Consider the following 26,372-nt stretch of genomic DNA (forward strand, 5'->3'; position numbering starts at 1 on the left):
ATCAGCTCTGTGATTGTATGGAAGGAGCACACTCTTACACACCACTGGGTGCGCGTTTGTTTGCTCCAGCATGCAGAGATAGACCCCTTTGTCTGTCAGAGTGCAGAACAGTTACTGTGATTTTCTTCTTCTTCTTAGTTTTTTTTTTTTTGTTCGAACGAACCCGAAATAATCAAACCCATCCAAAACACAGAGTTTTAAACGGACACATACACACTGTCGAATTGAATGCAATCGGTTATGTTTTGCTGTACTCTCAGTTTTTGTTCTCTTGTTTCTTGTTTTCATTCCGGTTTTTTTGTTGTTATAAGTTAAGTTAAATGTTTTTATCTCTTGATTTACTTGGTTATACAACTAGGTTTAGTTTAGTTTTGCATCTTCATCTTCTTCTTCTCTTCTTTCGGCTATCAAGCTGTGTTTGATCCTAGTTCTGTTTTGTTTTATTTGTCCTACATAGCTTCAACGCTAATGTTGTTAAATGTGTTCAATAGTTGGTACATATGGTTATAAAGCAATCATTATCTGTAATAAAACGTCATTGGGAGAAAGAAAAGAAAATAGTTTGTTCATGATTTATATAATGAGGCAAAAAAAAACGAAACAACAGATAAAAGAGGGGGGGAAGGAAAAAGACACTTATAAACTAGAGAAAAATCAAAACGAAAAATTATATATATATGCATTTAGAGGCAAATATGAGGCATCGAATAGCAAAACGGTAAATATATATACGTATTAGATGAAATAGCAATTCTTTGTTTTGAAATTGGCAATGTTTTATGTAGACCTACGAAAAAGGGGAAGAAACAATCCAACCACCTAAATAAAATTTGCAACAATGTATTCATAGTCGACGCTCGACACAATTTTGACACTCGGTAAAACTCCAGGAAAAGAACGTTGTTTCTTGCCTTGGGCGGACCCTTTCTGCGAAAAACAAGCATACGTTTTGGTTAAACTCAGTGATACAACAAATTTAAATATACGCAATATCGCCTTCACTTGTCTGTTCCAATCAAGCAATGTGATTGCGTCAAACAAACGTTTTAAAAAAAATTAATGGGTTGTGGAAAAGGTGAGCAAACAGAGTTTGTTGGACACAATCAAAAAGGTTGATTGGAACAACAAAACTCGGCTTACAATGGTGGTAAATATAGCATGATTATTTAGTGTATGAAACAATCAAAAACCCGCATAATATAGATTAATCAATGTCACAAAGTTACCTTCTGTTAACATATACCTGTAAATATCGTTAGAATATATTGATATTTGTATATATTTATAAATGCACTACAGTACAAACATGAGATCTGTTAGAAATTTGAACATTTGTTTATTCATTATAATTATATTAGGATTGCACATTATTTTCGTGTTAAATAAATGTCTGTTATTCCCAATACAATAAATAGTTTCGATATTGTTATATAGGCATTTGAGTTGCGTCATAATTATATGCAACTAATTATTCATTATAAATACTGTAATTAAGCATAAAAATACTTTAGTTTTAATAAACTCTAAGACATGTAGTATCTAATATAAAATCAAACAAGTATTAACAGTGTAACTTTTTAGAAGAGCGTCCTGAGAAACTAATAACGTAGATTCATTAGTCTAACAATCGCAACAATTCAATAAGCAAAAGGAGCGCTTCTCTAGCACGGACGAGAGTTTCAAGTACCGACCAGCGCGACCGGTCATGAAAAGAGGGGGGGAAAATAAAAATTAATAATGGTGGGTCGACGCCGCCATCAAAGAAGTGCGCCCAGCTTTTGGGCCATCATTTACGTCTCAGAGGTCGGACCGATACCGATGGCTTTAGTAGGGAAATGTGAGAGAAGCTAGCTTTGGAGTTTACCTCTTCCCAGCCGGGTTGAGTCAGCAAAACCGGTACGTTGGGACTAGTCAATATTGTTTCGCTCGTTAAGAAAATGGTGTGTTCAGTCTAAATAGGGTTTGGTATGGGTCTTAAGCCAAAAGGATTTGCTAGTTCTGTCGTGATTCAGCTCTATCAGCGTTTGGAATTCGATTGTACCTCTTGATGGGTCGTCTACAAGCGCATGTGTAAATGGAAATCGGCAACAACCATTAACGTACTTTTGCGGAATATAAAAGCGCTATAAATGTTTTCTGAACTAGAAATTGTATGTTGCCAAAAAAATGTTAGCTCTATTAGGTTGTTGGGATGTTTTGCCTTTCTTACTAAAGAAAGGTATAGGTTTTACTTTATGGCTGGACGTCCTTTTCATCTTCGTTAATAAGACGATACAGCATTAATATTAATCGGAAAAATCGCCAAAAAATCACACTGCATTGATTTTCGACGCTTCGTCGCCAAGTTGTCAAGTTGAGCTTCGAATACTGGCGCATATATGTTTTGGCTCGACTTATACTCGTTTTTAGTTGCTTGTCTACCGATGTTTCCTTCAACATGTAAGATATCGTAGCTTTTCGGTTTTTTTTTGCCCTGTCCTTTTTTCATAACTGTCCAATGTTTATGCAAAAACTTTTGTGACATAGGACATTCATCCGGGTACAAACAATTTGTTTCCCGTGTTCATTTTATCGTGATTTCGTAAGTTTATTTAAAAGAGTTCATTGGAATAATATATTGACAGCTGGAGCAATATTGACATCGAGAAGATCGACAGCCAGAGAGTCCACTGTATCGTTTTCAAAGTTTTCAATGCTCGCGACGCCAATGGCTATCCACCTAAGGTATTGCGATTGAGTGTGTAGTGGTGCGGTTGTAAAAATAGCTATCTCTGACTCTCTCACTTTCGTAGATGCTGAATGGCAAGCTTCCCACTGTGCGGTTAAGTCGGTTTTGCTTTGCGCCTGCTTTGTTCGGTTTTTGGACTCGTACCAAAACTAGAAAACCAAAACCGCGGTGTGCGTCGTCACTGGCGCATGGGAAGCTTGCCATGCTTGCGTTTGTCATAAACGCTTGTTTGATTAAGAATTTGTAGATTCAGGGGTATTCAAAAACACCCAAAAAGCAAAAAATGAAAATTTGGTTTATAGGACCTTTTCAAAAAAAAACTCCAGAAATATTCTATTGGTGAAAATTGCGTTTTCAATTTCTTTTAGAAAACACATCATTAATAATACCTTGCTTTCATCATAAGATTTTTTGTATCAAGTCGATGTTATGAATTGAAAGAAGTTATATTCTTTAGTAAGAAAGGCTCTATCTCACCCCTGGTGGGATTAAATCGGGTTTTTAAATTTAGTTGTCACCTAGGTACTTAAAGTTCACGTCGGTGTTTGGGAAGTGCACGATTTGCCTGGTAAATAATTCAATGCAAAACAAAAAAAAAAAGTTTAGTGAGTCACTGAATTGAATAGTTTATCAATAAAGGAGTTAAGTTGAAAAACATTTATTTGTAAAATGTCTTGCTACAATTTGTGAGCGTATTTTTTTTTTTTTTGTATTGTTCAAAAACGTCCAACTAATCTTTGTGAATCGTAGAATAAAAATGTTGTTTCATGTTAAATAAATAACCCCAAATAAATATAATTAGAAGTAGCCTTCAACTACGCGACTTTTCCTGGAGTTTCCATTGCAGCATTGGGCTGTTTTTATAGAGTTGTTGTAGTTTAAATATCACAGTTACGTTTGGGATTTATTGGTATGCGCAATCAGGTTACATATTTTGGAATTTTGTAAAATTAACACATACATATTTATCATACGGACAAAATACATTCAGTTAATGTCTATCACAGATCGTGTTGTTAGTGATTGTGAGTGATTTTGTGTGAATACAGTTTTTTTTTTTTTTTGGTAAATAAATATTATTACGGTGGTAAAAATCGGTTACTAAATTCAATGTGTCAAAACGGTAACATGTGGAACGGAAAGGATCGGTAAAATTTACGGAAAGGTAAACACAAACAAAATAATAGAATTACATCAACAATAAAAGAAACTAATAAAAAAAAAGAAACAAAAACAAATGTCTCGCGTGGACATCGTTCGGGACCACCTACCTTAGCTGATTACGGGGTGTCGTCTCTCGTCGGTGCGCGTGTGTGTTTGTGTGGGTGGGTGGGTGGTTAGGGTGGGGGAGGTCATCCAGCGTCCGCCTGTGGTGGCCTAGTTCTTGTCCTGGCCACCCTGCTGTCCGCCCGGGTACCCGCCACCGTACGGATAGCCCTGGTATCCGCCCCCGGGTTGACCACCGGCTGCTGCAGCGGCCGCCGCCCCCGCGTAGTACTGCTGATACTGCTGGGCTGCCGCCGCTCCGTAACCGGCGGCAGCTGCGGCCTGTTGAGCCGCTAGCTGGGGATTACCGCCGGCTCCGCCCGCAGGACCTCCGGCGCCGCCACCCTGTCCCTGCAGAGCCTAGAGATACAACACGGGACACAATTTTCGCGCACGAACGCACGCACGCACCACAGTCGATGGAAGGACAAAACAGAACCGGGCCGGGGAAGGAATCAACAACAAAAAAAAAAAAGAGGGAAGAAAACAAAACAGAATAAACCAAAATGCCACGCGGCGTCGTCAACGTTGTCGGCGTCGTTGTGGAATTTTCGAAGTCGAGGTGGCGTCCAGAAGGCGTCCGAGTTGTTGGTTACGGGATGTTTTTTTTTCGAGAGATGGGGGGAGTTGGTGTTGGATTCGGGGACTGTTCGTTGTTGTTGCTGTGTGATTTATACCTTGTTGTGCGCGATCTGCTTCTCGATCGCTTCGGCCTCCTCGACCCTACCGAGCCTTCGGTAGTACTCGGCCCACTCGGCGCTGTAATCGGCCTGGCCACCGCTTCCGCCACCACCCTGGGGACCACCTCCGGCCGCGGCCTGTTGCGGACCGGCGTTGCTCGCTGCCACCACTGATGTACCTTGGACAGTTTGATTAGCTATTTTGGTTCGACGGGGGATGATTAAGCGGAACAAAAACGGAACAAAAAAAACCCCGGGGAGCAACGGAAACGTAAAGAGGTGTCAACAAAAGAAGACAAGGATTTTGTGGTGGATGTTAAAGAAACAATCGGAGAAGGAGAGAATGAACATTAGAATTTGATCCTTGAAAAGTCACTTCAACGAGAAAGAGCTAAAGAGAGATTGTCGACGGTTCCCGTGCCCAACCAAGTGTTCGTTCGTTCCCATTGTTGCCGCTGCATGTCTTGTTGGATATTACCTTGGGTGGTTTGGATCGCTGCTGCGGGTGCTCCCTGCTGGGCAGCAGCTTGGCGTGCCTTGACCTGTTGCTCGATCATCTCTGCCTCGCGGTGCATTCCCATTTGTCTGCAGAAAGAAAAGCGAATAAAGGTTCGTTTCTACAGGGCAGTGAGTGACTGCAAGAAAGCCTTACCGGTAGTACTCGATCCACTGTTGCGAGTAGTCCGCCTGACCGGCACCCCCCGCCTGTCCGGGCTGCTGGGGACCAGGTGCCGACGGGGCACCCGGTTGTGACGGCTGCTGTTGATCCCAGGATTGCTGCTGCTGGCCGTATCCACCGCCACCGCCGCCACCCCAGCTTTGACCGTATCCACCTTGGCCACCGCCGCCGCCATTGTTCTGGTACTGCTGGGCCGGACCCGTCGAGCTGCCCACGTACTGCATGTTGATTTCCATGTTGATCTTGTCCTGGATCAACCGCTTGGCCTCCTCGATCTGGTGCGGTTCGCCCTTGCAGGTGAACGTCTTCTCCGTCGTCTGATTCGCCGACGCCTTGCGGTCCATTTCGGTGTGCGCTCCGGACTGTTGGTTGATCTGCTTGATGGTGTCTCCACCGCGGCCAATGATGATGCCACACTTGTTAACGGGCACGGCGAAAGTGTACTCTTCGCGGGTCACCTGAGGTCCCCCATAGTCCTGCCCTCCACCGCCTCCTCCGTACCCACCGCCGTTGCCATTGTCGTGCTGGTCACGTCCACCTCGGTGCGGCCGCTCGCCTCGATCACCACGATCTTCACGCTCACCTCCGCGACCTCCACGGCCACCGCCGCCCTGTTCGCGTCGCTGCACGCTCTCGATCAACTCCTCAATCATCCGTTTTCCCTCCTCGACCTGAGCCCGCGAGCCCTGGACGATGCAGCGCCGATCACCGGGACCATCTCCTCGGCCCTGGATGAACTGCAGCTTGCAGCCCGATTCGCCCTGAATCTTCTTGATCATGTCACCGCCCTTGCCGATGACGACACCGACCGCCGACTTGGGCACAAACACCTCGGCCTGTTCACTGCCATTCTGGGTGTTGTTCTGTCGCTGTGTGTAATTGTCCTTCTCCTGGATCAGATCGTACACCAGCTGCTTGGCGTGCTCCACTTTCTGGGCATCGCCCGAAATACGCAGCGGCTTTTCCATCTCCTGGCCGGGGCCATCCTGAATGATGACCATCTTGGCGCCGGATTTCTCCTGCAACTGTTTGATCGTTTCTCCCCCCTTCCCAATGATCAGTCCCACCTTCGATCCCGGGATCATAATCTCCTGGTACGGCTGCTGGGTGAATCCGAAACCTCCACCCCCGCCTCCGCCACCTCCGCGGCCACCGCCGCCTCCTCCGTGGTTTCCATTGTCCATTGGGCCGTTGTGGCCACCACCTCCCTGTTGGTTCACCATTTTGCTAATAAGGTCACGTGCTCTCTGGACTGGATCCTGTCCTCCTGGGTTCGCGTTCGCGTTCGAGTTGTTGTTGTTGCTGTTGTTGGTGTTGTTACTGTTGTTAATTTGCAGACGGGCGGCAACGGCAGCAGCTTGAGCAGCGGCTTGCATAGCAGCTGGGCTCATGCCAGTCGGCGAGTTGGCATTGTTGAAGTCAGACTGTCCACCAAACTTTTTTGATTCTGGTCCGGAGTCGTCCTCTAGCGATCTCTTTCCCGGTTGGCCACCACCCGGGTGTATTTTAGCTGCAATCTGCGATGGGGGAAGGGGAGAAGAGGCAAGCGGAGATGGTTAAGGAAATGTGTGAATCTGTATGAAAATCTTCAAGTTGAATAGAAAGTTGAAAGAACAGACGGGTCGTTGTGCAGGTGTACAGTACATTGCAGATCAGATGAAGATTTGATTTAGAATATTTTTGACGACGACTCTGCAACGGCCTTATAAGATATAAGGTTAAAAGTCTTGCACCGGCGTCAGTGTTGCCTCGACTTCTTCCTGCGGGACGGGGATGTGTGTCTTCTGGTTTGACGAACGGCACCGCTCCAGGTAGCGGAGGAAAATCTGCCGCGGTGAACGCGGCTCCAGCCGGAGTCCGTTGGTCATTCTTTCATGCTGGCAGATTCGACTTGGACGCCTGCTGCCTCAACTGGATGAACTCCAGAGCAACATTTGAAAGGGGCGGTACGACGGCCTTTCATTACACGCGTTTAAATGAGACGAAAGGCCGTATCTGCAATGTCGTACCACCCCTTTAAAATGTTGCTCCAGAACTGTGCCCGTTTGGGCCAGCTGCGGTCCAGACCCTCGTGAGATCCAGAGCAATTGACACACTTCTTGGCTTTTTCTGCCTTGCACTTTTCTGTGCTGTGGCCACCCCCACAGCTGCTGCACCTGGGCTTGAGATGGGAGTTACTGGTTCCGTGACCAAACTGCAAGCAGTCTTATACTGGGTCACATGTGGTTCTATGTTCCGGTAGGCCACCGGACGACTGGTCCCACTTTCTTCACCTTAATACCCAACTCCTTGATACTGGTGTGCCCCTTGGGGAAGATCACGATGAAAGGGGTCTCATTGATGGCGGGAAGCTGCTGCTTCCGCCTAATGGCGTGCACTGCCAAGGCGTCCAGTGAATGTTCCGTCTTGAGTAGCTGCTCGATGTAACCCGGTTCCAGGATCGGGAGACCTCGCATTACAATCCGCTGCGGTCTCGCACTGCGCTTTCCGTGCGTGTAGAGTTACACCTTGTTTTTCATCAGGTGGGCTTGCCCCGTGTTAACGTCGTCGCTCGAGAAGCTCGTAATTTTGGTGCCGTACCGCGTCAGCTGTTCCGGCTGGACATCACATGACGACCTCACCTTCGCAAGGCAGGCAAAGCTCGTGTTTTTCACCACCAGCGGCGGCTGCTTCTTTTCCCCGGCTAAACCTTGACAACGGTACAAAAGTCGCCCCCGTCCTCTTCTCCTCCGTCTGCTTGTCGGGTTGGAACCCTTCCGGTTTCTACCACACACTATTCTTCATGGCCGCGTTTCAATAGTACGGCCTTCCATCCTTAGCCCTATGCTCCGTCCACCCAACCTCCGCCATGTCCGTCGGCGAAGTTTAATCACCAAGATTAGCAGACTACCAAAACTAACAGAAATCTTGAAACTACGACTAAAATTTGCCATTTCACGAAACAAACCCAAAACTCCCCTAAATCCACGCCACGCCTGAAATTTGCCCTGCCAGCTCAAACCCAAAGATAACCAACTTTAACCAGCACAACCTGCTTGGACGCGTGCAAACAATCGCAACTATGCTCCCATCCCATCCTAGCCAACCAAAAAAGCGGTACCCGGCATGCTCTTCCGCGCCCCGGTCATTTACCCCAATCCAAGCAGGCTGGCTGGCCTTGGCAGTTGGCGTCGGCGGCGTAGCACTAGCTCTCCGCCCTCTCTCTCTCTGTCTCTCTCATACCCTACACCTTAATCGACTGACTCATTAGTGCCGCCAGACAAATCGAGAAAAAAAAATTCAACGAAGAAGGGGGAAGCCGTAAAGAAATGGTCGATAGATTTCGAGAATAATTTTTTTTCCCCCGGAAGTCGTTAAAAATCTTCGACGAAATTGTTCAAAATCTAAAGGGGGAACTTCCAGCGCGGCGACGGTCTCCATGTTGAAATTATTGATTTTTCGCGAGTCAGCGCCGCGCCGCGGCAGCCATTTTCCCGGTCTCGAGACGCTGCTGAGTTGTACAGCCAGCAGGCTTTGCTACGACTAGGTCTGTTCTTTCGCTTCCTTCGTTTTTTTTTCAAACCAAATTTACACCACTAAATCGAAGCTTTTCCGTACTCACTTGTTTGGCTCTCTGTAAAGCGGCTGCAAATGCTGACGATTGACTAAAATTTTGCGAGTTCTGGTTTGAGTAATCACTCATTATTAAAATAAATAAACCAATAAAGTAAAAATTTTCCTCTCGCACGGAAATTGCACACCCAGAACGACTTTAGCTTCTCCACGGTGGTGCCTTCTTCTTCCTCTCTCTCCTCCTACTGATTTTCGCCTTCGCCCGGTTTTACTCTTCTCCCTCTCGATCGTTTTCGCCTCGAGTCCGTCTCTCTCGTTCTCGCTCGCACACGCACACACACACACACTCACGCACAGGCAGTCAGACCGACCGCACTTCTTCTTTTAATTTCGCTCTGCCTCTTCTTCCTTATGCACCCCTCGCGATGGCTGTTACATTACTGACCGAAACGTTGGGAAAGGGACTGGCGTGACTTTTACACCGCGTTTTCATCCGGAACCGGTAGCGCGGGACGGAACGGCCGAAAGAGAAACTCAACTCAAAACCGAAACAAAAGAAAAAACTAAAAACGGCTCGTCGCGAGTAGAACTGCAATGGCGGTGCTGGGACTGCTTCTGGTCACTATTGCTGCTGCGGCTGCTACTGGTGCTGCTGATGGTGGTATTGAGGGCACTTTTCCGCACATAATCAGGGAGAAACCGGACGACGATCCATTCACGACGAGAGAAAACTGATGAATGAGCGAAAAGATGGCTGCGCTGCGGCTGGGTTGAAAATGGAAAATTCGCCGCGCGGCGCGGTGAAAGCGCAGCTGTCAAGTTGACAGGTGGGATTTAGTACAGGGAGGTAGTAGAATGTGCCGACAGAGAACTGGGTTGTACTAGAATTGAAATAGGGAGTGCTGTTGATTTTTTTTTTAAATTAAGATCTAAAAAAGTTATGCAAAAAAAGTTGAAAAACATTTGTTAACTTATTTTCAACAAAAATATCACTTTGGAAGACTTTTGTAGAATACTCAATTTTTCATTTCCGCAGATTTTTCAAGCAAATGTATGTTTACAGTCCAGCTGGACTCTAGACTCGATTACCCGAAGGATTACTTCACATAATCGAATCATGAACAATTGGGTACTAAATTAGGTACTAAAGCCCTATGTCAATTTTTATGTACAATGGTAAAAAACACGATTAAAAACAATTTCTGATCCCTTTTTTTCATTTTAATGCAAAAAAAAAATGACAAGACAACCTATTTTCGATGGATCAACTATGGTCCCCTTTTAACTGTTAAATATAGGACCTTTCATCTCAAAAGGACCGCGAGGATAATTTTTCAAAAATAGGTTAAAAATCCATTTTAAACTTTTTGTGGTCGTACAAAGGTCATTGTACTCAGAAAAATAAGCTTTATCGTTGTGAACAATAATATCAGCAATCTAAGCTTAATTTTAGGACCCAATTCAATTGAATTGAACAATTGAACTAACAAAAAAATTTTATACATTTTTTTTTGTGTTTTACCCGTTTGGTGGTTGAAAATGTAAATAAACAACAACTGGTTGCCTAGCTATTCAAACTCTTGTTGTCAAAAGTGCGAGAGAAAAGTGCGGGTCAAATCCAAGTTACAGCGCAATGATCAATAACATCAAATTTAAATTCTGTGACCCCTTTCTAGTCAAATTTGAATGGTCAATTGCCTTAAAAATTACCAAATGAATCATTTTAGAGTAGTTTGAGGGTCATATTGTCACGTCACGACAATAAAAAATAAGACAACCAAAAAAATATTTAAAACAAGAAACTCTGTAATTACTCTAAGCTTTAAGAAAACTGTAATTGCAAAAGCCGACTCGGTCCTAACCAGGTCACAGTACCGAAAAGGACCTTATGAAATAGGCGATCAAACGTCAAAATTACCCACCACTAGAGGGCGCTGAACTTGGGGTGATGTTATGTAAACATCCTAAAGCAAATCGGTTTGAAATTGATTTATTTTATTGTCAAAACCAAATTTGTAAAACATTATACCATTTTAAGGTAAGAAATAAAGAGCTTAATTGATACAAACAAAACATTTTTTGTGATGGACGATTTTTCCTGTTCATTATTTGATTCAAAATTAGGAAATTTTACAATCAACCAAAACCAAATTAATTAGTAGTGTTGGGTCGCGGACCCTATTATCGGCGATTATTTATTACCCCCCGTCGCACGGGGGGGTGAATACGAAAGAGACGTCAGTGGTGGCAACTGACGTCTGCTTGACTTGTTATTGTTTTGAATGTTGTTTGTAATATTTGTGAAAATATACGTTCTGTTGCGTTTTGACACCCGTTGAGACTGGTCGTCTCATCGGGACCAAGAAAGTCGCCGTGTTTTATTTTATTGTACCGTCCTCCCAGTGGTGTCTTCGTCCGCCGTCGTAGTTTCGTTTCGTTTTCTTGTTCCGGACGTCCCCGCAGTAATGCACAACGTAGGGGACTGGACGATCGGGCCGAACAAGTAGAGAAAGTTTGTTATTCAAGTGAACTAAGGTTTTTTAAGTCACTTTTACCATAAAAGCAAAACTTTGTTTAAAATATTTAAATTGGATAGATTTTCAAAATTAGCTATCTAACCTCACCCTTGCGTTTTCAATCCGGATCTCAGAATTTTCAATGAAAATGGCAACTTAGCAAAAAATTCAAAAAATCAATCGAAAAAACTTTTTATTTCTTACCTCATGTTAATCCAAAAGATCAATTTTCATAAAAAAAAAATAAACGTAAACGTAACCTTCCACCAAAGTTCTCCTACTCGAATGTAGATGGCGACTCGTGTTTTTAGCTTTAGTTTTGGAGGCCTATAGGCCCCCAAAACCAAAGCTAAAAACTCGATTCGCCACCTACATTCGAGTAGGAGAACTTTGGTGCAAGGTTACGTTTACGGTTTTGCGCGATAAGTGCAAAGGGGAGTGAAAACTATTTTAAGGTTTTTTTAAAAGAAAATTGATCTTTTGGAATAAAATAAAGTTAACAGGAGGTAAGAAATAAAAAGTTCTATCGACTGACTTTTTGATTTTTTTGCTAAATTGCCTTTTTCATTGAAAATTCTGTGATCCGGATTGAAAACGCGAGAATGAGGTTAGATTGCTAACTTTGAAAATCATTCCAATTACCATTTTTCAAGCAGAGCTTTGCTTTTATGGTAGAAGTGACTTTAAAAAATATTTGTCCACTTGAATAATCTGCATTCTCAATTGATTAGTTAGGTTTTGGTTGATTAAAACATTCCCTCATTTTGAATCAGATAATGAACAGGTTAAATCGGCCATCACAAAAATATTTTCGTTTATATCAATTTAGCTACTTATTTCTTACCTGAAAATGGTATAATTTGCTATTAATGTCGATTTTATGATGAAATAAAACAATTTCAAATTTCAAACCAACTTACTCGCTGTAGGTTATAATGAAAACATCACCCCAAGTTTCAGCGCCCTCTAGTGGGCGGTAATTATGACGTTTGACTGCCTATAATGTTATGAAAAATTAATCCGGACTCGATTATCCGAGATTTTTATTTTCACAATTTTAAATATTTTAGAATTTTAGATATAGGGGAACAGCGCCTATTTCCAGCGTGCCTCTAATGTTGGCAGGTCAGAACTTTGACATTCAATTAAAGTTAATTAAACGCGTTTTCAACTGAAATCGAGTGATGAATAGCTCAATAAGAAGTGGACAAGCAAGTTTCTATCAAAAGTTTTGCAAACTTAGTTGTTTAAATAGTGAAAATCTGCAAATTGGATGGAGTTAGGAGTGAGTGCTAAACCTGCCAAACATACGAGAATTTCCCCTATTGTTTCTTTTTTTTTATTTTATAATTTTTGAACTTCAGAATTTTAGAATTTTGCAATTTTAGAATTTTAGATATTTTAGAATTGGGTCCTAAAATGAAGCTTAGATTGCTGATATTATTGTTTACAGCGATAAAGCTTATTTTTCTGAGTACAATGACCCTTTGTACGACCACAAAGAGTTTAAAATGGATTTTTAAATCAATTTTGAAAAATTAACCTCGCGGTCCTTCTTGACAGAAAAGCTCCTACTTGACAGCTCGTTCCAAGGGGACCATAGTTGATCCATCGAAAAAATGTTGTCTTGTCAAAAAAAAAATTTGCATTATTTTGCAGATTGCTGATATTATTGTTTACAGCGATAAAGCTTATTTTTCTGAGTACAATGACACTTTGTACGACCACAAAGAGTTTAAAATGGATTTTTAAATCAATTTTGAAAAATTAACCTCCGGTCCTTCTTGACAGAAAAGCTCCTACTTGACAGCTCGTTCCAAGGGGACCATAGTTAATCCATCGGAAAAATGTTGTCCTGTCAAAAAGAATTTTTGCGTTAAAATGAAAAATAGTGATCAGAAATGGTTTTTAATCGTGTTTTTTTACCGTTGTACATAAAAATTGACATAGGGCTTTAGTACCCAATTTAAGAATGCTCGCCAAAAAGTCGTTACATCCTAATAAATAATGTACCAACATTTTTGGTTGCCAAGAAATCGGTGTTTTACTGTTAATGCACCGCATTATCCCATTCTAGTACCGCTTTTAGAACAACCATCAAAATTCTCGCATTTCTTTACCTCCGTGAATCGAGCCCCTAGCCCCCTCCGATTTGACCAAAGCGCCCCTAGCGGAAAAATCTGGAACTACTGCTGTGTAAGGGTGGTTCATTGTGCTGAAACCAAAACGTCATTTGACGTTTGCTTACACATTTGGTTTACGTTGTGTGCAAAAAACACAAAACTAGAACATTTCCGATTAATTTCTACTTTTCGGCGCTTAAAGTAGGGCTAAATTTGCCACCAAATCCGGAATAAAAATCCACGTGGTTGTGACTCGGTGTGTGAAATGCGGGGACAATTCCTTCTGGTGGAGGAGCTTTGCTTAGAGAGGAGCATTTTTTTTAGAATAAAACCAGGTGAATTTGTTGTTGTCGATGTTCGACTTTGTGTCCAGCTTACCATCGAACCTGGGCCAGCTGGTGAATGGACGCTGTTAGGTGGACACGACACGTCGAGCGATGGCCGGATTTGTGAAGCACGGTAGGTTGGTCCACGCGGGACCTGTTGCAATGTTTTACGCTTGGAGTGCGATATGCGGTTTTCCGTGGATGGTTCGTTGATCTTGATGCCATGGCCTTACGTTTGCGGAAAGAAGCCATTGTACAAGTGAATCTGAAGTGCCAGCCGGAAGCTGTGTTTGTGGAACTTCAATTATTCAACCGAAGTACAAAAGCCATGCTTTGAAATAACCAAATTCATTTGCACTAGAGGTTTAGGCGCTTTCTATAGCAAGATATTGTTTCAGTCATAAGCAACTAAAGGCCTAAACAAGAGAACACAACCCTATTTTTCAAAATCTTCAAAGTTCGAAATGGTAAGTTGGAAACTGTGTTCGGGGACCTAAAAAACACATTCACCAAAATTTGACAGCTTATTCAGCATGCTTTGAACAAGATCTGGCCAAATTATGAGCACCCTGGATAGGGTCTGGCATGAGTTATAGGACTTTGAGTGGAAATGATGAGATTTTTGAAAATTCGACAAAGTCCCAGATGGTTTTTGGAAAAAGTTGTTCGGGGACCTAAAAAACACATCCACCAAAATTTGACAGCTTATTCTGCATGCTTTGAACAAGGTCTGGCCAAAATATGAGCATCCTGGATAGGGTCTGGCATGAGTTATGGGACTTTGAGTGGAAATGATGAGATTTTTGAAAATTCGACAAAGTCCCAGATGGTTTTTGGAAAAAGTTGTTCGGGGACCTAAAAAACACATTCACCAAAATTTGACAGCTTATTCTGCATGCTTTGAACAAGGTCTGGCCAAAATATGAGCATCCTGGATAGGGTCTGGCATGAGTTATGGAACTTTGAGTGGAAATGATGAGATTTTTGAAAATTCGACAAAGTCCCAGATGGTTTTTGGAAAAAGTTGTTCGGGGACCTAAAAAACACATCCACCAAAATTTGACAGCTCATTCAGCATGCTTTGAACAAAATCTGGCCAAATTATGAGCACCCTGGATAGGGTCTGGCATGAGTTATAGGACTTTGAGTGGAAATGATGAGATTTTTTAAAATTCGACAAAGTCCCAGATGGTTTTTGGAAAAAGTTGTTCGGGGACCTAAAAAACACATTCACCAAAATTTGACAGCTCATTCAGCATGCTTTGAACAAGATCTGGCCAAATTATGAGCACCCTGGATAGGGTCTGGCATGAGTTATAGGACTTTGAGTGGAAATGATGAGATTTTTGAAAATTCGGCAAAGTCCCAGATGGTTTTTGGAAAAAGTTGTTCGGGGACCTAAAAAACACATTCACCAAAATTTGACAGCTTATTCAGCATGCTTTGAACAAGATCTGGCCAAATTATGAGCACCCTGGATAGGGTCTGGCATGAGTTATAGGACTTTGAGTGGAAATGATGAGATTTTTTAAAATTCGACAAAGTCCCAGATGGTTTTTGGAAAAAGTTGTTCGGGGACCTAAAAAACACATTCACCAAAATTTGACAGCTCATTCTGCATGCTTTGAACAAGGTCTGGCCAAATTATGAGCATCCTGGATAGGGTCTGGCATGAGTTATGGGACCTTGAGTGAAAATCATGAGATTTTTGAAAATTCGACAAAGTCCCAGATGGTTTTTGGAAAAAGTTGTTCGGGGACCTAAAAACACATTCACCAAAATTTTACAGCTTATTCTGCATGCTTTGAACAAGGTCTGGCCAAAATATGAGCATCCTGGATAGGGTCTGGCATGAGTTATAGGACTTTGAGTGGAAATGATGAGATTTTTGAAAATTCGACAAAGTCCCAGATGGTTTTTGGAAAAAGTTGTTCGGGGACCTAAAAAACACATTCACCAAAATTTGACAGCTCATTCAGCATGCTTTGAACAAGATCTGGCCAAATTATGAGCACCCTGGATAGGGTCTGGCATGAGTTATAGGACTTTGAGTGGAAATGATGAGATTTTTGAAAATTCGACAAAGTCCCAGATGGTTTTTGGAAAAAGTTGTTCGGGGACCTAAAAAACACATTCACCAAAATTTGACAGCTCATTCAGCATGCTTTGAACAAGATCTGGCCAAATTATGAGCACCCTGGATAGGGTCTGGCATGAGTTATAGGACTTTGAGTGGAAATGATGAGATTTTTGAAAATTCGACAAAGTCCCAGATGGTTTTTGGAAAAAGTTGTTCGGGGACCTAAAAAACACATTCACCAAAATTTGACAGCTCATTCAGCATGCTTTGAACAAGATCTGGCCAAATTATGAGCACCCTGGATAGGGTCTGGCATGAGTTATAGGACTTTGAGTGGAAATGATGAGATTTTTGAAAATTCGACAAAGTCCCAGATGGTTTTTGGAAAAAGTTGTTCGGGGACCTAAAAAACACATTCACCAAAATTTGACAGCTCATTCAGCATGCTTTGAACAAGGTCTGGCCAAATTATGAGCATCCTGGATAGGGTCTGGCATGAGTTATGGGACCTTGAGTGAAAATTATGAGATTTTTGAAAATTCGACAAAGTCCCAGATGGTTTTTGGAAAAAGTTGTTCGGGGACCTAAAAAACACATTCACCAAAATTTGACAGCTCATTCAGCATGCTTTGAACAAGATCTGGCCAAATTATGAGCACCCTGGATAGGGTCTGGCATGAGTTATAGGACTTTGAGTGGAAATGATGAGATTTTTGAAAATTCGACAAAGTCCCAGATGGTTTTTGGAAAAAGTTGTTCGGGGACCTAAAAAACACATTCACCAAAATTTGACAGCTCATTCAGCATGCTTTGAACAAGATCTGGCCAAATTATGAGCACCCTGGATAGGGTCTGGCATGAGTTATAGGACTTTGAGTGGAAATGATGAGATTTTTGAAAATTCGACAAAGTCCCAGATGGTTTTTGGAAAAAGTTGTTCGGGGACCTAAAAAACACATCCACCAAAATTTGACAGCTCATTCAGCATGCTTTGAACAAGGTCTGGCCAAATTATGAGCACCCTGGATAGGGTCTGGCATGAGTTATAGGACTTTGAGTGGAAATGATGAGATTTTTGAAAATTCGACAAAGTCCCAGATGGTTTTTGGAAAAAGTTGTTCGGGGTCCTAAAAAACACATTCACCAAAATTTGACAGCTCATTCAGCATGCTTTGAACAAGATCTGGCCAAATTATGAGCACCCTGGATAGGGTCTGGCATGAGTTATAGGACTTTGAGTGGAAATGATGAGATTTTTGAAAATTCGACAAAGTCCCAGATGGTTTTTGGAAAAAGTTGTTCGGGGACCTAAAAAACACATTCACCAAAATTTGACAGCTCATTCAGCATGCTTTGAACAAGGTCTGGCCAAAATATGAGCATCCTGGATAGGGTCTGGCATGAGTTATGGGACTTTGAGAGGAAATGATGAGATTTTTGAAAATTCGACAAAGTCCCAGATGGTTTTTGGAAAAAGTTGTTCGGGGACCTAAAAAACACATTCACCAAAATTTGACAGCTCATTCAGCATGCTTTGAACAAGGTCTGGCCAAATTATGAGCATCCTGGATAGGGTCTGGCATGAGTTATGGAACTTTGAGTGAAAATGATGAGATTTTTGAAAATTCGACAAAGTCCCAGATGGTTTTGGAAAAAGTTGTTCGGGGACCTAAAAACACATTCACCAAAATTTGACAGCTTATTCTGCATGCTTTGAACAAGGTCTGGCCAAAATATGAGCACCCTGGATAGGGTCTGGCATGAGTTATGGAACTTTGAGTGGAAATGATGAGATTTTGAAAATTCGACAAAGTCCCAGATGGTTTTGGAAAAAGTTGTTCGGGGACCTAAAAACACATTCACCAAAATTTGACAGCTCATTCAGCATGCTTTGAACAAGATCTGGCCAAATTAAATTACATAACTTTGATGGAAATGATGAGTTTGAAAATTCGACTTTGGAGTTGGAAAATTGACAGATTTTGACAAATTCGAGCAAAGTCCCAGATGGATGTTGTTGTTGATTCAGTCTTTCTGGGGGCCCAACAATAGGACTTGATGGAAATGATGAGATTTTTGAAAATTCGACAAAGTCCCAGATGGTTTTTGGAAAAAGTTGTTCGGGGACCTAAAAACACATTCACCAAAATTTGACAGCTCATTCAGCATGCTTTGAACAAGATCTGGCCAAATTATGAGCATCCTGGATAGGGTCTGGCATGAGTTTAGGACTTTGAGTGGAAATGATGAGATTTTGAAAATTCGACAAAGTCCCAGATGGTTTTTGGAAAAGTTGTTCGGGGACCTAAAAACACATTCACCAAAATTTGACAGCTCATTCAGCATGCTTTGAACAAGGTCTGGCCAAATTATGAGCATCCTGGATAGGGTCTGGCATGAGTTATGGGACCTTGAGTGAAAATGATGATTTTTGAAAATTCGACAAAGTCCCAGATGGTTTTTGGAAAAAGTTGTTCGGGGACCTAAAAAACACATTCACCAAAATTTGACAGCTTATTCTGCATGCTTTGAACAAGGTCTGGCCAAAATATGAGCATCCTGGATAGGGTCTGGCATGAGTTATGGAACTTTGAGTGGAAATGATGAGATTTTGAAAATTCGACAAAGTCCCAGATGGTTTTGGAAAAAGTTGTTCGGGGACCTAAAAACACATTCACCAAAATTTGACAGCTCATTCAGCATGCTTTGAACAAGGTCTGGCCAAATTATGAGCATCCTGGATAGGGTCTGGCATGAGTTATAGGACTTTGAGTGGAAATGATGAGATTTTGAAAATTCGACAAAGTCCCAGATGGTTTTTGGAAAAAGTTGTTCGGGGACCTAAAAAACACATTCACCAAAATTTGACAGCTCATTCAGCATGCTTTGAACAAGGTCTGGCCAAAATATGAGCATCCTGGATAGGGTCTGGCATGAGTTATGGGACTTTGAGAGGAAATGATGAGATTTTTGAAAATTCGACAAAGTCCCAGATGGTTTTTGGAAAAAGTTGTTCGGGGACCTAAAAAACACATTCACCAAAATTTGACAGCTCATTCAGCATGCTTTGAACAAGGTCTGGCCAAATTATGAGCATCCTGGATAGGGTCTGGCATGAGTTATGGAACTTTGAGTGAAAATTATGAGATTTTTGAAAATTCGACAAAGTCCCAGATGGTTTTTGGAAAAAGTTGTTCGGGGACCTAAAAAACACATTCACCAAAATTTTACAGCTTATTCTGCATGCTTTGAACAAGGTCTGGCCAAAATATGAGCACCCTGGATAGGGTCTGGCATGAGTTATGGAACTTTGAGTGGAAATGATGAGATTTTTGAAAATTCGACAAAGTCCCAGATGGCTTTTGGAAAAAGTTGTTCAGGGACCTTAAAAAACACATCCACCAAAATTTGACAGCTCATTCAGCATGCTTTGAACAAGATCTGGCCAAATTATGAGCACCCTGGATAGGGTCTGGCATGAGTTATAGGACTTTGAGTGGAAATGATGAGATTTTTGAAAATTCGACAAAGTCCCAGATGGTTTTTGGAAAAAGTTGTTCGGGGACCTAAAAAACACATTCACCAAAATTTGACAGCTCATTCAGCATGCTTTGAACAAGATCTGGCCAAATTATGAGCACCCTGGATAGGGTCTGGCATGAGTTATAGGACTTTGAGTGGAAATGATGAGATTTTTGAAAATTCGACAAAGTCCCAGATGGTTTTTGGAAAAAGTTGTTCGGGGACCTAAAAAACACATTCACCAAAATTTGACAGCTCATTCAGCATGCTTTGAACAAGATCTGGCCAAAATATGAGCATCCTGGATAGGGTCTGGCATGAGTTATGGGACTTTGAGAGGAAATGATGAGATTTTTGAAAATTCGACAAATTCCCAGATGGTTTTTGGAAAAAGTTGTTCGGGGACCTAAAAAACACATTCACCAAAATTTGACAGCTCATTCAGCATGCTTTGAACAAGATCTGGCCAAATTATGAGCACCCTGGATAGGGTCTGGCATGAGTTATAGGACTTTGAGTGGAAATGATGAGATTTTTGAAAATTCGACAAAGTCCCAGATGGTTTTTGGAAAAAGTTGTTCGGGGACCTAAAAAACACATTCACCAAAATTTGACAGCTCATTCAGCATGCTTTGAACAAGGTCTGGCCAAATTATGAGCATCCTGGATAGGGTCTGGCATGAGTTATGGGACCTTGAGTAAAAATCATGAGATTTTTGAAAATTCGGCAAAGTCCTAGATGGTTTTTGGAAAAAGTTGTTCGGGGACCTAAAAAACACATTCACCAAAATTTTACAGCTCATTCAGCATGCTTTGAAAAAGATCTGGCCAAAATATGAGCACCCTGGATAGGGTCTGGCATGAGTTATAGGACTTTGAGTGGAAATGATGAGATTTTTGAAAATTCGACAAAGTCCCAGATGGTTTTTGGAAAAAGTTGTTCGGGGACCTAAAAAACACATTCACCAAAATTTGACAGCTCATTCAGCATGCTTTGAACAAGATCTGGCCAAATTATGAGCATCCTGGATAGGGTCTGGCATGAGTTATAGGACTTTGAGTGGAAATGATGAGATTTTTGAAAATTCGACAAAGTCCCAGATGGTTTTTGGAAAAAGTTGTTCGGGGACCTAAAAAACACATTCACCAAAATTTGACAGCTCATTCAGCATGCTTTGAACAAGATCTGGCCAAATTATGAGCACCCTGGATAGGGTCTGGCATGAGTTATAGGACTTTGAGTGGAAATGATGAGATTTTTGAAAATTCGGCAAAGTCCCATAAAGTTTTTGGAAAAAAGTTGTTGGGGGACCTAAAATTCACATCTAATCAAATTTAACCCTTGCGCAGCCAGTCTTTCGAGGGCATCCTGGAAAATGCTTTAGGTTGATTACCGCCTAGCATCCTCTTGTCATTATTAGCAATTGTAGTGCCCCAATGCAATAAATTGCTTTGAAACGTTAAAGCGGCCAGGCCAACTGCGTAAAGTTAACCGTAAAGATGTGTGGGATCCCGGGTGAACAGAGAGAGAGAGAGAGAGAGAACGAGAGACGACATCTGGTGACGTCTATCGTTCTGCCGTTTTCCGCCATTCGTGACGACGCGCTCGATAGAGTCACAAGTTCGATTAACTCGAATATCAAATAAATCTCGTTAGATTATTAATCCTCCGGCTTTTCCCCCACAGTGGTGACCCGCGACGTTCGAAAGTTTACCGGTTCCGACGGAAAACCTGCGAAAAAAACGTTTTTTTACGCAAAAAACAAAGGGGGACATAACCTCGAAATGTCTAACCCGCCGACAGCCAACCAAGAAGGGAACGCAAGCAACATGCAAGCTGTCGCGGCCGTCGGTGTCAAGCTTCCAGATTTCTGGAAAACGGACCCGGAGATGTGGTTTGCGCAAGCGGAGGCGCAATTTACTTTGGCCAACATCACACACGACGACACAAAGTACTCCCACATCGTGGCCAAAGTCGATCAAACCGTGATTTGCCACATCGCCGACCTGGTCCATCGCCCCCCGCTTGAGAACAAGTACAACGCAGTGAAGGAGAGACTGATTGGCCGTTTTGCTTTGTCCCCTCAAGCCAGACTGGAAGGACTGCTTGGAACGCACGACCTTGGAGATTTGCGTCCCTCCCACCTTCTCGCAAAGATGCAGGAACTCTCGTCGGGATTGGGAGTTGAGTCAGCGCTGTTGCGGATGCTCTTTCTGCAGAAACTGCCAACGAACGTCAGAGGAATCCTCTCGATTTGCAACGAGCCGCTAGCGAACATTGCGTTGATGGCAGACAAAATGATCGAAACTATGTCAGCAACCGTGGCATCCGTGAGCAAGCCGGAAGGGCTTCCGACCTCCGAAACCGACGATCTCAAGGCACAGGTTGCAGCTCTCACAGCTGAGGTCAAGCGGATGAGGATCCAGCCCTCGCGTTCCCGCAGTCGATCACTGTCCCGAGCTCGGGACGACGCTCGTTCTCCGTCCAGAAATCGAGATGACGTGTGTTGGTATCATCGCAAATACGGAAACAACGCTCGACAGTGCCGTGAACCGTGCACGTTTTCTACAAAAAACTAGAAGTCGGCCCATCTCAAACGGCGGAGGTGGGTGGAGCTTCAACAAGTCGTCGTCTTGTCGTCTACGATAGATCATCCAAAACAAGATTCCTGATCGATTCAGGGTCCGACGTGTCCCTGATTCCCGCGAGCAGAAGTGACCGGACCGGAGGCGAGATACCTTTTCACCTGCACGCTGCAAACGGCTCAAGCATCAAGGCGTACTCCAAGAAATTCCTGTGCACGGATCTGGGACTGAGGCGGAAATTTGTGTGGAGCTTCCTGGTTGCGGATGTCGGCATGGCGATCCTCGGCGGTGACTTTCTGGCGCACTACGGGCTGATCATCGATCTCAAGCACCAGCGCCTGATCGACAACACGACGAAGCTGCATTCGCTTGGTGGAATGATGACGGCAACGGTCCACAGTGTCACGTTCGTCGACGAACAGAACCCGTTTCGGGACCTGCTGCACGAATTCCAAGAAATTACTGTCCCCTTCTCACTCCGGTGTCAACCAACCCACGATGTAACTCACCACATCGTAACGAAAGGCCCTCCTGCTGCGTGCAAGGTGCGAAGACTGCATCCCGATAAAGCGAAGGCCGCGAAGGAAGAATTCCAGTTGATGATGGACCTGGGCATCTGCAGACCGTCGAGTAGCAGCTGGGCAAGTCCACTGCATTGTGTTCCGAAGAAAAATGGTCAGTGGCGGTTCGTCGAGGACTACCGGCAGCTCAACAAAATCACAGCACCGACCGGTACCCGGTGCCTCACATCCACGACCTGCTCAACACGCTGACCGGTAAGTCGATATTCACGACACTCGACCTGGAACGAGCTTATCACCAAATACCGGTAGAAGAGTCGGACATCCCAAAAACAGCAGTGATAACACCGTTTGGCCTTTTTGAATTCACTCGCATGCAATTTGGGTTGATGAATGCCAGCCAAACGTTTCAACGCTTCATGGACCGTTTGTTTGCAGATCTTGACTTCGTCGTGAAGTTCATTGACGACATCTGCATCGCATCCACGTCCATGGAAGAGCATCGCCGCCACGTTCGCATTGTGCTAGAACGGTTGCACGCCAACGGCCTGGTGATCAACGTCGCCAAAAGCCAGTTCGCTAAGACAGAAGTGAATTTCCTCGGCTATGTGGTAAGCGAAACTGGAATTCGTCCGCTCCCGGAACGGGTCAAGGCTGTGCGAGACTTCCCAACGCCGTCAACGGTTCGTGAACTGAGAAGGTTTCTGGCGTTAGTGAATGTCTACAAGAGGTTCATTCCACACGCCTCCGACATTCAGGCAGACCTTCGAAAGCTGATCCCCGGGAACCGGAAGAATGACACGCGGAAAGTGCAGTGGACCGAGGAATCGAGAGCAAGCTTTGAAAACTGCAAATTATCTCTATCTTCATCTGCGCTCTTGACGTACCCGGATTCGAGGAAGCTACTAGGGCTGATGATCGACGCGTCCAATACTGCTGCTGGAGCTGTTTTGCAGCAATTTGACGGCAAGTCCTGGGAACCACTTGGATTCTACTCCGAGAAGTTTAACGACGCACAGAAGAAGTACTCCACTTTCGGCAGAGAACTGACAGCAATGAAAATGGCCGTTCAGTACTTCCGCCATTTCCTGGAGGGGAGGAGTTTCACCATCTTCACGGACCACCGGCCTCTCACGCACGCGATTACTATAACATCCAGTAGCCGTCTTCCTCACGAAGAGCGATACTTGAGGTTCGTTGCCGAGTTCACCACGGACATCCGACACATCAGCGGCGTTGACAACGTTGTGGCTGATGCACTTTCTCGCGTCGACGCTGTCCAGAGCACCATCGACTTCGAGCAGCTGGCGAAGGACCAAGAGAACGACGTCGAGTTGGAGAATCTGGTGAAGTCACCCACAAGCTCGTTGAAGCTTGTACAGAAGCATTTCTCGCACTGTCGCAAACCGGTCTACTGCGACATCTCGATCCCGAACATCCAGCGCCCTTACGCCCAGAAGAAGCAGCGGCAGTCGGTTCTGGAGAAATTCCACGGCTTGGCACACCCTGGTGTGCGGGCTTCTCGAAAGCTTATCTCGCAACGGTATGTGTGGCCATCGATGAACAAAGATATTGCAAACTTCGTCAAGTCGTGCGTGAACTGTCAACGGTCGAAAATCTCACGGCACACTGTCTCGCCCCTCGGCAGTTTTGAATTGCCAAAATCACGTTTCCGTCACGTTCACATTGACTTGGTTGGTCCGCTACCAACGTCCAAAGGCTGCCGGTATCTGTTGACAGTCATCGATCGTTTCTCACGTTGGCCGGAAGCCATACCACTGTCCGATATGACAGCAAAGACGGTGGCGGAAGCGTTCTGCGGAACATGGGTATCGAGATTTGGAGCACCGGAAACCATTACGAGCTGCTCATAATTTGGCCAGATGCTGCTCATAATTTTGGCAGGATGCTCATAATTTGGCCAGACCTTGTTCAAAGCATGCTGAATGAGCTGTCAAATTTTGGTGAATGTGTTTTTTAGGTCCCCGAACAACTTTTTCCAAAAACCATCTGGGACTTTGTCGAATTTTCAAAAATCTCATGATTTTCACTCAAGGTCCCATAACTCATGCCAGACCCTATCCAGGATGCTCATAATTTGGCCAGACCTTGTTCAAAGCATGCTGAATGAGCTGTCAAATTTTGGTGAATGTGTTTTTAGGTCCCGAACAACTTTTTCCAAAACCATCTGGGACTTTGCCGAATTTTCAAAATCTCATGATTTTCACTCAAGGTCCCATAACTCATGCCAGACCCTATCCAGGATGCTCATAATTTGGCCAGACCTTGTTCAAAGCATGCTGAATGAGCTGTCAAATTTTGGTGAATGTGTTTTTAGGTCCCCGAACAACTTTTTCCAAAACCATCTGGGACTTTGTCGAATTTTCAAAATCTCATGATTTTCACTCAAGGTCCCATAACTCATGCCAGACCCTATCCAGGATGCTCATAATTTGGCCAGACCTTGTTCAAAGCATGCTGAATGAGCTGTCAAATTTTGGTGAATGTGTTTTTTAGGTCCCCGAACAACTTTTTCCAAAAACCATCTGGGACTTTGTCGAATTTTCAAAAATCTCATGATTTTCACTCAAGGTCCCATAACTCATGCCAGACCCTATCCAGGATGCTCATAATTTGGCCAGACCTTGTTCAAAGCATGCTGAATGAGCTGTCAAATTTTGGTGAATGTGTTTTTTAGGTCCCCGAACAACTTTTTCCAAAAACCATCTGGGACTTTGTCGAATTTTCAAAAATCTCATGATTTTCACTCAAGGTCCCATAACTCATGCCAGACCCTATCCAGGATGCTCATAATTTGGCCAGACCTTGTTCAAAGCATGCTGAATGAGCTGTCAAATTTTGGTGAATGTGTTTTTTAGGTCCCCGAACAACTTTTTCCAAAACCATCTGGGACTTTGTCGAATTTTCAAAAATCTCATGATTTTCACTCAAGGTCCCATAACTCATGCCAGACCCTATCCAGGATGCTCATATTTTGGCCAGACCTTGTTCAAAGCATGCTGAATGAGCTGTCAAATTTTGGTGAATGTGTTTTTAGGTCCCCGAACAACTTTTTCCAAAACCATCTGGGACTTTGTCGAATTTTCAAAAATCTCATGATTTTCACTCAAGGTCCCATAACTCATGCCAGACCCTATCCAGGATGCTCATAATTTGGCCAGACCTTGTTCAAAGCATGCTGAATGAGCTGTCAAATTTTGGTGAATGTGTTTTTAGGTCCCCGAACAACTTTTTCCAAAACCATCTGGGACTTTGTCGAATTTTCAAAAATCTCATGATTTTCACTCAAGGTCCCATAACTCATGCCAGACCCTATCCAGGATGCTCATAATTTGGCCAGACCTTGTTCAAAGCATGCTGAATGAGCTGTCAAATTTTGGTGAATGTGTTTTTAGGTCCCCGAACAACTTTTTCCAAAACCATCTGGGACTTTGTCGAATTTTCAAAAATCTCATGATTTTCACTCAAGGTCCCATAACTCATGCCAGACCCTATCCAGGATGCTCATAATTTGGCCAGACCTTGTTCAAAGCATGCTGAATGAGCTGTCAAATTTTGGTGAATGTGTTTTTAGGTCCCCGAACAACTTTTCCAAAAACCATCTGGGACTTTGTCGAATTTTCAAAAATCTCATGATTTTCACTCAAGGTCCCATAACTCATGCCAGACCCTATCCAGGATGCTCATAATTTGGCCAGACCTTGTTCAAAGCATGCTGAATGAGCTGTCAAATTTTGGTGAATGTGTTTTTAGGTCCCCGAACAACTTTTTC

At 43.3% G+C, this 26,372-nt stretch overlaps 1 protein-coding gene across 5 annotated transcripts; it reads right to left on the reverse strand.

Annotated features, from left to right (window-relative positions):
• Positions 1-243: 243 nt before the first annotated feature.
• Positions 244-9,665, reverse strand: LOC6034171 (far upstream element-binding protein 1). 5 transcript variants are annotated; one of them, XR_005277716.1, is made up of 6 exons: positions 8,955-9,665; positions 5,327-6,870; positions 5,153-5,259; positions 4,672-4,871; positions 4,000-4,345; positions 244-522 (listed from the first exon to the last, which is right to left on the reverse strand). XR_005277716.1 is itself a non-coding variant. In XM_038257344.1 (5 exons), the coding sequence occupies exons 1-5, from the start codon at positions 9,033-9,035 to the stop codon at positions 4,106-4,108; spliced, it is 2,181 nt and encodes a 726-aa protein (XP_038113272.1). In that variant the 5' UTR covers positions 9,036-9,663; the 3' UTR covers positions 3,995-4,105. The 5 variants fall into 5 exon arrangements, 1 of the variants encoding a protein (XP_038113272.1); XR_005277717.1 differs by having other exon boundaries at positions 4,000-4,354; positions 4,672-4,853; positions 8,955-9,663; XR_005277715.1 differs by having other exon boundaries at positions 4,000-4,354; positions 8,955-9,663.
• Between the last annotated feature and the right edge of the window lie 16,707 nt (positions 9,666-26,372).

The sequence above is a fragment of the Culex quinquefasciatus genome, chromosome 2, assembly GCF_015732765.1.
Source record: "Culex quinquefasciatus strain JHB chromosome 2, VPISU_Cqui_1.0_pri_paternal, whole genome shotgun sequence".
In the NCBI taxonomy this organism is placed as follows: domain Eukaryota; kingdom Metazoa; phylum Arthropoda; class Insecta; order Diptera; family Culicidae; genus Culex; species Culex quinquefasciatus.

What these genes read in the sequence shown, in the direction of transcription:
- LOC6034171 (XM_038257344.1), bottom strand. Translation starts at nt 9,035, where the DNA reads ATGAGTGATTACTCAAACCAGAACTCGCAAAATTTTAGTCAATCGTCA. An exon ending in CTTTACAGAGAGCCAAACAA is followed by an intron (nt 6,871 to 8,954) that starts GTGAGTACGGAA and finishes CCCCCATCGCAG; the next exon opens with ATTGCAGCTAAAATACACCC. An exon ending in AGCAGATCGCGCACAACAAG is followed by an intron (nt 4,355 to 4,671) that starts GTATAAATCACA and finishes TTGTATCTCTAG; the next exon opens with GCTCTGCAGGGACAGGGTGG.